This window comes from Mytilus trossulus, chromosome 9 (assembly GCF_036588685.1).
Source record: "Mytilus trossulus isolate FHL-02 chromosome 9, PNRI_Mtr1.1.1.hap1, whole genome shotgun sequence".
Lineage (NCBI taxonomy): Eukaryota > Metazoa > Mollusca > Bivalvia > Mytilida > Mytilidae > Mytilus > Mytilus trossulus.
The window spans coordinates 46,334,982-46,347,349 of record NC_086381.1 but is presented as its reverse complement, the minus strand read 5'-3'; the positions used below and the strand labels follow the sequence as shown (position 1 = coordinate 46,347,349).

General features: G+C 33.8%; 1 protein-coding gene and 1 pseudogene across 1 annotated transcript; both read left to right on the top strand.

Moving 5' to 3' along the window:
* The first annotated feature begins 7,014 nt into the window (after positions 1–7,014).
* LOC134684670 (uncharacterized) lies at positions 7,015–9,069 on the top strand. Its single transcript, XM_063543974.1, has one exon. The coding sequence runs from the start codon at positions 7,015–7,017 to the stop codon at positions 9,067–9,069; it is 2,055 nt and encodes a 684-aa protein (XP_063400044.1).
* LOC134683938 (integrase/recombinase xerD homolog) lies at positions 9,065–10,122 on the top strand (annotated as a pseudogene).
* The last annotated feature ends 2,246 nt before the right edge of the window (positions 10,123–12,368 follow it).

Here is a 12,368-nt window from a genome sequence, read left to right as displayed (position 1 = left end):
AAGCTTGCAGAAACAAATCTTGTCCATCAATTTGACTCAAATTCTCATATTAGATTTATATAATAACATAAAACTAGTACAACCACTTTCAGTCTGAAAAAAACCCAGTAAACAATTCAGGTACTCGAGAATATATTTATCAAACATTCGTGTAGACATAATCCCTCAACCAGTTTAAGTGAGGTCTGGAGCTGATATGTCAGTAACTGCTAGTAGTCTGTTGTATTGTCATTTTTTTAATTATCTTTTGCCTCATAGTCTGACATCGGACTCGGACTTCTCTTAAACGGAGTTTTACTATGCGTATCATTGTGCATGTGTTTTTCTACATTGGCTAGAAGTACTATAGGGGAGGATTGGGATATCAAAAAACACGTTTAATCACGCTGCAATTTTGCGCCAGTCCAAGTCAAGAGCCTCTAGCCTTTGTTAGTCTGGTATGATTTTTAATTCTAATTTCTTGTGTTTAATTCGGAGTTAAGTATGACGTCCATTATCACTTTAACTAGTATCATATGCCTATTTGTTTAGGGGCCAGCTGAAGGACGGCTTCAGGCAGGTGCGCGAGTTTCTCGCTACATTGAAGACCCATTAGTGGCCTTCGGCTGTTGTCTGCTCTATGTTCAGGTTGCTGTCGCTTTAACACGTTCCTCCATTCCATTCTCAATTTTATTTAGTCTAGATGCCATCGTATTAACTACCTCCAAAGACTACCAAAGGTCACATATCCGGGTTAAACATAAGCATGATCAATTGAATTGTTCAAGGTTTATTTGCTTTCATGTTTTAGGTTAAAAACATAAGTTAAATTTCGTTTTTACGTGTATAAGAATGTTTCCTTCCAATTGCTAACCACGACTTATTCCTGCATACACAATCCTTAGCTCTTTGGTTAAATTACAGGTCACATGAATACAGATTCAATGGGGTCGAATTATTCTCTTGCAAGTGAATGATTCATCAGCGATATATCTTTGCTTATTTTGACAAAATAGAATCAAATGTGGCAGCTAAAAGCGAATTATTATTTCATTATCACTTTTATTAATCATTTTAAACCAAACATAATATTATTCAATCTTTTTTTTGTATATATCTCATAGCCAATAGCCAATACCCCTTTATTAAAGAGCAATCACTTTTATTAATAATTTTTTAACCAACCAAAATAATATTCCATTTTTTGTTAATATTTCATAGCCAATACCCCTTTAAAAGCAATACCTCCTGAGGAATTCGTTCGATGATTTTGGTGCAATAGGTAGTTTTTCCAAGCTTTTTTGCTCCTTTCAGATTTTCTATTATTTGCATTATTCAAAATTGCCCTGATGAAACCAGTGGCCAAATGAGGGGAATAGATCACATGATTGTATTGTCAATTAGGCTAAAAGAAATTGAAGATACAATTAAGAAATTATTACTTATGTTAAAATAAATTTACAATGCAAATACCATGACAAAAACGAAAATCAGATCTTTATACCTACATCACTTACACTGAATAACATTTTATGAGAGTCATACCAAATGGAAATATACAAATTCTTCCATGTTGACTAAATTGTTTAAATGTCTGGCCTTTTGTAGCCAAATACAAAAATGAGTTTTCCTTATTGTTGAAGGCCATACAGTTTCCTTAGATGCTTATATCCACATTCCAGTTGACCTCTGGTGGATGGTTATCTCATTGACAATACCAGGACGTGCCACATCTCCTAATTTTTATATTGAAGATTGTATTATGCTGATTGTTTTTCTATCCAACTTACACAGTTACTGACAAAAATGCAAATCATTTCATATTGCAAGGGCAATAACTACTCTCAGAGGTCGATTGCTGATCCCAACCATGTTTAAAACTTATTTGTAGATCTTATATTGTAGATTTTGTTGAATATATTTACTATCAAAAGATGAGATAAATTTTTATTATGGTGTTTCATTTATGTTCATAGTTCATATTTTGTTGAATATTTAACTGTCACAAGATTTCTCTCTTTTAACTGTTGTTTCCTAGAACATGCAAAACGGGTAAACAAGAGTGCACATGCTGAAATGTCTTGCCTTCTGGGTTGCACTAATGACAGGATGATTGCCCGGATAGTGACAGGACGGTTGACCGGACGACATATAAATAGTCATAACTTTTTTGTTATCCGATAGATTTGTTTAATATTTGTAAACCTGATAGATATTAAACTATATTTTATGAGAATAAAAAAAAAAGAGGGAAAATAATTATTTTTGAGCAAAAAAAGTTGACCGGACGGTATTCACACTCGCCAATATACGCTATATATATATTCAACTGGTCGACGACAAATGTTGATATCTCTTTTGTTTTACAATATTTGTCCATGAAACTCAGGAATCTGTGAGATTTATAAATATATTATACGAAAATATAAACTTGATTGCAAACAAACGTGTTTTTCTCAAAAAAAAGTTGACCGGACGGTATTCACCCTCGCCGATATACGCTATATATATATTGAAATGGTCGACGACAAGTGTTAATATCTCTTTTGTTTTACAATATTTGTCCATGAAACTCAGGAACCTGTGAAATTGAATAATATATTACACGAAAATATAAACTTTAAAGTAAAAAAGAAAAGAAATCTGCAAAATAAGTTGACCGGACGGTATTCACTTTCGACGATGTACGCGTTGATTATATTGAACTGAGCGACAAAAAAATGTAAATATTTTTTTTTGTAAACAATATTTTTTCATAAAACTGAGATATTTGCGAGATAAATAAATTAATATATGATATGGAAAGTTAACTTTATGATAAAAAAAGTTATTTTTATTCAAAAAAAAGTTGACCGGACGGAACTAACATTCGCCGATATATATATATATATGCCTTAATAATATTAAATTGATTGTGTCAAGTGTTAATATTATATTTTTTTTACCATATCTGTCCCTGAAATTTATGAACATTGGAGATGAATAGATATATTTTACGAAAATTTAAACTATATATTAAAATAATAAAAGAAATAAAAAATTGACCGGACGGATTTTACATTCAATTGATATAAATGCCTTAAATATATTGAACTGATCGACACAAGACTTAATATCTCTTCTTTGGTTATAATATTTTTAATAGCAATATTTTATGGAAAAATAACCGTTATAGCAAGGATTTGTATAGTTAGAAATCCTTGTTTATAGTTAACAGTTTATATTACTATCGAATAAATGAAATTGTTTCAATTTGTTCAAATGGTAAAAATTGGCGGCAACAAATTGTTAACCGACCCCTTCCGTCTGCCAGAATAATTCTGCCCCCTGCTCACCAACGGGGAGGTGGAAGTGGGAATTTCGAGCAGGATATACTTTTTATTTCAAAATTACATCGTCATCCGGGATTTTGTATCAGTTAATGTATAACCTGCATACTTCAGGCCAATACTCATTTAAATGGATATCTTCTCTAAAACAAGTACTAGATGATACAGGATTTTCTTTTTTCTGGAATGCACAGGGTGGTATAAAAAGTTCAGATATTAAAAAAGAAATAAAACAAAGATTAGTTGACCAATTTGGACAGCGTATATTCGCTGATATGACAAACTCGTCAAGAGGGGAGTTTTATGCGTCATACAAAACTATTTTTTGTTTAGAACAATATTTATTGAATCTTAAAGTGGCAGATCGTTATATATACAGTAAATTTAGATGTTCAAATATCAAAATCCCTATTGAGGTTGGTCGGTGGAAAAATACACCAAAGGATGATCGTATATGCCGCCACTGCGATTCAAATACAATTGGTGACGAATATCATTATTTTTTTACATGTACCAATGAACAAATTATGTCATTAAGAGAAAGGTATATACCTACATATTACACAAAGAATCCTTCCCAATTAAAATTTATTGGGCTATTGTCACATTGTAATGTACCAGTTCTAACAAAACTGTGCTCGTTTTTGAGACATTTAGATAAGATATTTTCATAATTTGTACTGTATGACAATGTAGTATTAAAATACATTTTTATTCACCCTACAATTCAAATTATTTCAAAACAAATTAACCAATTATTATATATTTTAATTCTATTGTATGATATCGCTAATTTATTTATTGTTTGTCTTGCTTGCAAATGTATAATTATGTAATTGTTGATGTATACTTGTTATCCTCTTGTAGCACCATACGTGTGCCTAAGTTGTAATAAATTGTCTTGTCTTGTCTTGACAAAAAAACAAATGTGGTTCATTCACAAACCAAATACAGGAAACAAAACCTTTTAATACATTTAGCACTATCACAAATGAAATGGGACTAGAAATTTCTTCTTTAATTGGATACTAATTACCAACTGATTATAAGGTAATTCAATTAAATGTATTTGATGTCTCAGGTGTGAAAACTTTAATGACATGTTATTTGGCTTGATTGGTGATTACAACAAGTGTCAAAATTAGATTAATTTGATTAAATATCATTACTTCTAATATACATTGGTGAACTCGCTCACATAAACATTTTTGGTCTAACTATACAAATCCTTGCTATAAAGTTTATATTTTCATATCAAGTATTTATTGATCTCGTAGATTTCTTAGTTTCGAATAAAAATATTGTAAAACAAATAAGATATTGACACTTATTTTTATCAGTACAATATAATTAACGCGTACATCGGCGAATGTGATCACCGTCCGGTCAACTTTTTTTGGAGATAAACTTTTTTTTTCACTATCAAGTTTATATTGTCGTATCCAATATTTATTATTCTCACAGATTCCTGAATTTCATGATAAAATATTGTAAAACAAATGAGATATCAACACTTGTCGTCGACCAGTTCAATATAATCAACGCGTACATCGTCGAAAGTGAATACCGTCCGGTCAACTTATTTTGCAGATTTATTTTCTTTTTTACTTTAAAGATTATATTTTCGTGTAATATATTATTCAATCTCACAGGTTCCTGAGTTTCATGGACAAATATTGTAAAACAAAAGAGATATTAACACTTGTCGTCGACCATTTCAATATATATATAGCCTATATCGGCGAGGGTGAATACCGTCCGGTCAACTTTTTTTTGAGAAAAACACGTTTTTTTGCAATCAAGTTTATATTTTCGTATAATATATTTATAAATCTCACAGATTCCTGAGTTTCATGGACAAATATTGTAAAACAAAAGAGATATTAACATTTGTCGTCGACCTGTTGAATATATATATAGCGTATATTGGCGAGTGTGAATACCGTCCGGTCAACTTTTTTTGCTCAAAAATAATTATTTTCCCTCTTTTTGTTTTATTTTCATAAACTATAGTTTAATATCTATCAGGTTTACAAATATTAAACAAACCTATCGGATAACAAAAAAGTTAATGACTATTTATATGTCGTCCGGTCAACCGTCCTGTCACTATCCGGGCAATCGTCCTGTCATTAGTGCTTCCCTTGCCTTCTTTCATTATGATTGATATGTCTCGGTTATTGTATAGAAAGGTATATACTATGAAAATTAGAGCGCGGGGCTGCCCCTGGTATTTACCCATAGGTAGTCTAGTGAATAGTTTATATGTATGAAATATTTGTCACTAGACATTAGGCAACCAATTATCGACCAATTTATGACTAAATATATCAAATTGCTTTACTAATAATTTCCCTTCAAAAGATTCATTGTTGACTCTCTTTGCGTACAAAGTAATTGCATGGAAGATAAAGGATTACAACTTTTAGATTGAGTTGTACTTTAATCAAGGTATAAAGCACCATAACTATTACTCTTTATTTTAATGAAAGAAACTTTTTTAATTGTCAAAACAAAATTTAGATCAAAACATTGATTAGTAGGATGTTAAAAATCTGTTTGAAAACTAATTACAAACTATTTAGTTAATTTGGAGCATAGCATTTATTTCAAAATAGCCAGTAGCAATTTTTGTTCTAATATCTTGATTACAATACAATGAAATCTTACCCTTGTGGTCATTCATGCGTAGTTACTTAGTACACGGAAAAAGTATGTACTATGAAAATTAGAAGGCAAATTCAAGCAATTTGATTGGACGAGAAGTTGTAAGTATTAATATTTTCCCGCGTTTCGATCAGTATAGCGGGAAAATGTTGTATTCTCGATATGGGAATCGTCAATTTTCGGTAGGCCGAAGAAATTTTAGCCAATCAGAGGACTGAGTTGTGGTCATATATAAGGTGTTTTTTCTGTGGTAGCTTCACTTCTAGCCGTCGTATTGACCGTGTAAACTAATGGACGCCGAATTACAGCAAGTTATCCAGACAGAAGTACAGAATGCCGTTCAATCCACACAGGACCAGATGTTGAACAGTATGACGACGTTACTAGATTCACGTTTAGAAGGGTTCCAAAGAAGGATACAGGACAACCAGAAAGTGCTGTCGGACACGCAAATAGCTAGGATGGACGAATCACTGACCGACAGTTATAAATTCCGAAAGAGGGGGAACGAAGAACAACACAAACACAACCAGAAAGTGTACGCCAAAATCAGAGAAGTGCATGCAGAATTTGAGACCGACATCTTGACGCAGTCCAATATCAACAGTGCAAAAAGAAAAATTTCAGAAGGTATGGACTTGATAAAAAATCGACAAAAGCTCATCAAACTTGCAGATTCTTCAGACGCGGGTTGGCGCGTGGTAGAAGAATACGTTACCAATCCACTCGCTGAAGATTCCGAGGACGAGAAGAAGATGTATAAAGCGCAGAGTAGAGCAGAAAGCAAGCTGAAAAAAGAAAAGTTAAAAAGACGCCCAGACCGCAAGAGCGTGCCATACACACAACAGGCTCCAGCGAAAACAACAAATTCGATCCCTGTGAACGTTAGTGGTGGATCCAGGTCTGATGTACGACCCGGTAGATGTTTCTATTGTAATGAGTACGGCACTGGATTAGGAATTGTCCAAAGTCTGCTGCTGAGCAAAAACATAAGATAAGTATTGATACTTCTATATGTAAAATTGATAATAAAGTAGAAATGTATACTCACCCAAAAACAGAAGTAGCATCGGGTGAACTCTATTCAATGAGAAATGTTAATTCAATAACACAGACATCACGTGATGTCCAGTCAATGAGCAATACACATACTACTACTATAGTAAAATGTAACGGTACAGGTGTAGGTCATTTAAAAGAGAGCTTGAGCGAATGGAAGAGAATAGGTGCCACGGATTTTGTATTAGATATTATAGCAAACGGGTATAAAATTCCTTTCAGCACAATTCCATGCATGGTTGAATTACAAAATAACAAATCAGCAAGAGACAATCCTGAATTTGTTCAGAGCGAGATTGAAAAATTGCTAGAAAAAGGATGTATTACTAAAGTGTCTCGTAAGCCATATGTAGTTAATCCTTTAACTGTAGCTCATAATAGAGGTTCAAAACTCAGATTAGTACTAGATGCAAGACATATCAATCCATATGTAGTTAAATTTAAACACAAATATGAAGATGCAAAAACTGCTAGACAGTTATATGATCAAGGAGATTTTGTATTTTCTTACGATTTAAAAAGCGCATATCATCATATAAGCATTTTTGAAACAGATACTACATATTTAGGTTTTAAATGGGAGCATGAATATTATGTGTATAATGTTTTGCTTTTTGGGTTGTCAACCAGTGGGTATATTTTCACAAAGGTAGTCAGGGAAGTTATAAAATATTGGAGAAGTACGGGTCTAAAAATTGTCATGTATCTAGACGATGGCCTCGGCGGGTGCAAAAACATGAAAGAGGCTATGTTAGCGAGTGAAAAAATCCATTCCGATTTGGAACAATTTGGGTTTGTTCTTGCATCAGAGAAGTGCAATTGGGTTCCTATTCAAGGTCTTGACTGGTTGGGTTTTCATTGGGATATGATAGAAGGGGTTATAAGAATTACCGAAAAAAGAATAGAGAAGCTTTTAAGAATTTTGGAAGTTTTCAGGTTACAATTTCACTACGGAATTAGGCTTTTCCGGGTGAAATTTATTGCAAGTATTGTAGGACAGATCATATCAATGCAGCCTGTATTAGGAGATCAGGCACGTTTAAGAACACGGTATTTGTACCAATGTATATTGCAAAGGGCAAGTTGGAACGCCAAAGTACTAGTTAGTACGGACGCATTCGAGGAGTGCATTTTTTGGCAACATAAAGTTGAAAATTTTAACGAGATAGGATCTCGGTTAAGTCAGTTGACTTATAATGTACCACAAGATTATTATGTGTTCAGTGATGCATCTGGTACAGGTTTCGGTGGTTTTGTTACCACTGGTTCAGAGGACGAACCTTTGGAAATGTTTGGTAGTTGGTCAATGGCGGAACAGGCCGAAAGTTCGACCTGGAGAGAGCTCGAGGCTGTAAAAAGATTATTGATAAATTTTGTCAATATCCTCTCTGGTAAGATTATCAGAGTTTTCACAGATAATCTGAATATCACACATATACTTAATATTGGTAGTAGGAAAATGGTTTTGCATAAGAACGCTTTGTTCGTTGATGAATTTTGCAGAGAGAATGCAATTAAGTTGAGTTTGGTTTGGTTACCAAGAGAATCAAACCAGTATGCAGACACTTTAAGTAGGGTAACAGATTGTGATGACTGGGAAATACGAGATGATATTTTTCTGTATCTTGATCACGTTTGGGGTCCACATGACATAGATAGGTTCGCACATGATTACAATGCCAAGTGCAAACTTTTTAACTCAAAGTTTTGGTGTCCCGGGACTGCTGGGATAGACTCGTTTACAGTAGTATGGGGTGAACAAAATAATTGGATAGTTCCACCACCAAGTTTGATTCCAAAGGTTATTAATAAGATTAGAATAGAAAAATGCAATGGCACTTTAGTCATCCCGGAATGGACATCGGCACCATTTTGGCCTATGTTGGTGGATCGATTTGGAAATTTTAAGGATTTCATAGTTGACAGAAAGTTTTTTCAAGGGGAAAATCTGACTAAAAGAGGCAGAGGGCAGTGCGGAGTATTTGGACAACAGTGTTTCAAATTTAGATTGATAGCATTAAGAATAGAATTTTAGTTTTCAATATACTTATGACGTTATTTATTTCAACAGGGATTGCATTAGACAACACAGTGAAGGAGGCCGTCCATGACAGTGGTATAGAAGTTGGCAGTTATATGTACGAGCTTTATCCGAAGATGTGTGAACTGTTGATAAACTCTAAAAGTGACAATACTGTTAAATCATATTTTAATTCTTACCAACGATGGGAACGTTTCATTACTTTACAAGGACACAAATCTTTGCCAGCTCAGCCAGTTCATGTTGCACTGTATTTAACACATTTATTGAACAATAATTCTACTTGTCACCCTATTTCGAACGCAGTGTATGGTATAAAATGGGCACATGAGATAAATGGTCTAAGCGATCCTACATCAAACACTTTTGTAACATCAATTCTTGAAGCATCTAAAAGAGTAGCACCAAAAAAGACAGAAGAAAGATCCAATTACTCCGGAAACTTTAATCGAACTTTGTGATATGTTTAAAAATTCTTTAGATTTACTTGTTGTAAGGGATTTGGCAATGATGATTTTGAGTTTTTCAGGATTTCTTAGATATGATGAGGTCAGTTCGTTACGCTTTTGTGATGTAAAAGTACATGAATCTCATTTAATTTTGTGTATCGAAAAAAGCAAAACAGACCAATATAGGCAAAGTTCTGAAGTCTTGATTTCCAAGGGTAATTCATCTGCTTGTCCTTGCACAATGTTTCTAAGGTACACTAGGTTAGCAGGTTTCAGTGATTCTTGCCAGCAAAATTTTTATTTGTTTCGGCCTATTTATAGATCTCGTAATACATGCAAGCTTATTACTAAGGATAAAAAGCTAAGTTACACGGCGGCTAGAGAGTCTATTCTTAAGAGAATTCGAACAATTTGTCCAGATGGAAACATAGGTCTCCATTCGTTCAGATCCGGTGGGGCAACAATGGCGACAAACGCTGATGTTAGTGACAGATGCTTAAAGAAGCACGGTAGATGGAAGTCTGACTCTAGTAAAGACGGTTACATAGTAGATTCCACTGAAAAACGTTTGAAGATATCTAAGGTATTAGGCCTATAGATTACCCTTTCTTTGGTTTTCTATCACGTACGACGGGCTGTCGGCAAATTTGTATTTGTGTTTGAGTTTTATTTCTTTTACTGCCATGTGTACGAAGAAGGTATTGTTGGTGTGCTGTCAATGGCAGAAAAGGGTGTCATTTGTGTGTCTGTCGTCTGTAGTATAGAGAATACGTGCTAATATGTTGATAGGCCTAAATATAAAGCTTTATTATAAAAAATATCACATAAAATCAACATGATCCAATACAATGAGGTCAAGGTCATATAAATTAAACAAAGAAATACATGTACACTTTACAATCAATCAAAACACTAAATATAGTTGATCTATTCCTAGTAGTTTCTAAGAAACAGACTTTACAAAGAAAACTAAACATTGACCAGTGAACCATGAAAATGTGGTCAAGTTCAAATGAAACCATGTCAGGAATACATGTACAGCATACAATCCTACCATACAAAAAGTTGTTGACCTATTGCTTATAGCTTGAGAAAAACAGACCAAAACACAAAAACTTAACACAGAGCAATGAACCATGATTGAAGATGCGGTAATGGTAAAATAAAACCTGCAAGACTGGCATGCACATAATAAAATATTTCCACACACCAAATATTATTGACCTATAGCATATAGTATCAGAAAAAGACCAACTCTCAACAAGTGTGTACATGCTGAAATGTCTTGTCTTCTTTACTAATCATTGATATAATGTTGATAGTCCTAAATATACAGCTTTATTACATCTGTCACATAAACTTAACATTAACCAAGAAAACTAAACATTGATCAATGAACCATGAAAGAGGTCAAGTTCAGATGAACCATGTCAGGCAGACATGTACAGCTAACATTATTCCATAGAACAAATATAGTTGACATATTGCTTATAAATTTTAAAAAAAACCAGACTATAAAACACAAATAATTCACACTTAGCATTGAACCATGAAAATGATGTCAAGGTCAAATAAAACCTGAGCAACTGACAAAGATCATAAAATATTTCCATACACCAAATAAAGTTGACCTATTGCATATAGTATTCGAAAAATAGACCAAAACTCAAAAACTTAACTTTGACCACTGAACGATAAAAACGAGGTCAAGGTCAGATGACTTTTGTAAGCTAGATATGTACACCTTACTAGTTACAATCATTCCATACGCCAAATATAGTAGACCTATTGCATATAGTATAAGAAAAACAGACCAAAACACAAAAACTTAACTATAACCACTGAACCATGAAAATGAGGTCAAGGTCAGATGACACCTGCCAGTTGGACATTTAAACCTCGCAGTCCTTCCATACACCGAATATACTAGACATATTGCTTATAGTATCTGAGATATGGACTTGACAACCAAAACTTAACCATGTTCACTGATCCATGAAATGAGGTCAAGGTCAGATGACACCTGCCAGTTGGACATTCAAACCTCACAGTCCTTCCATACACCGAATATACTAGACATATTTCTTATAGTATCTGAGATATGGACTTGACAACCAAAACTTGACCATGTTCACTGATCCATGAACTGAGGTCGAGGTCAAGTGAAAACTGTCTGACAGGAATGAGGACCTTGCAAGGTATGCACATACCAGATATAGTTATCCTTCTACTTATATTAAGAGAGAATTTAACATTACAAAAAATGTTTTTTTTTTTCAAGTTGTCACTGAACCATGAAAATGAGGTCAAGAACATTGGACATGTGACTGACAGAAAGTTCGTAACATGAGGCATCTATATACAAAGTAAGAAGCATCCAGGTCTTCCACCTTCTAAAATATAAAGCTTTTTAGAAGATAGCTAACGCCTTCGCTGCAGCCAGATTACTATCCCTATGTCCAGCTTTCTGCAATAAAAGTTGCAGGCTAAACAAAAACATAACTTTGATCACTGAACCATGAAAATGAGGTCAAGGTCAAATGAATTCTGCTAGCTAGAAATGTGCACCTTACAATATTTCCATACACCAAATATAGTAGACCTATTGCATACAGTAAAAGAAAAACAGACCAAAACACAAAAACTTTACTATAACCACTAAACCATGAAAATGAGGTCAAGGTCAGGTGACACCTGCCAGTTGGACATGTACACCTTACAGTCCTTCCATACACCGAATATACTATACATATTGCTTTTAGTATCTGAGATATGGACTTGACAACCAAAACTTAACCATGTTCACTGATCCATGAAATGAGGTCGAGGTCAAGTGAAAACTGT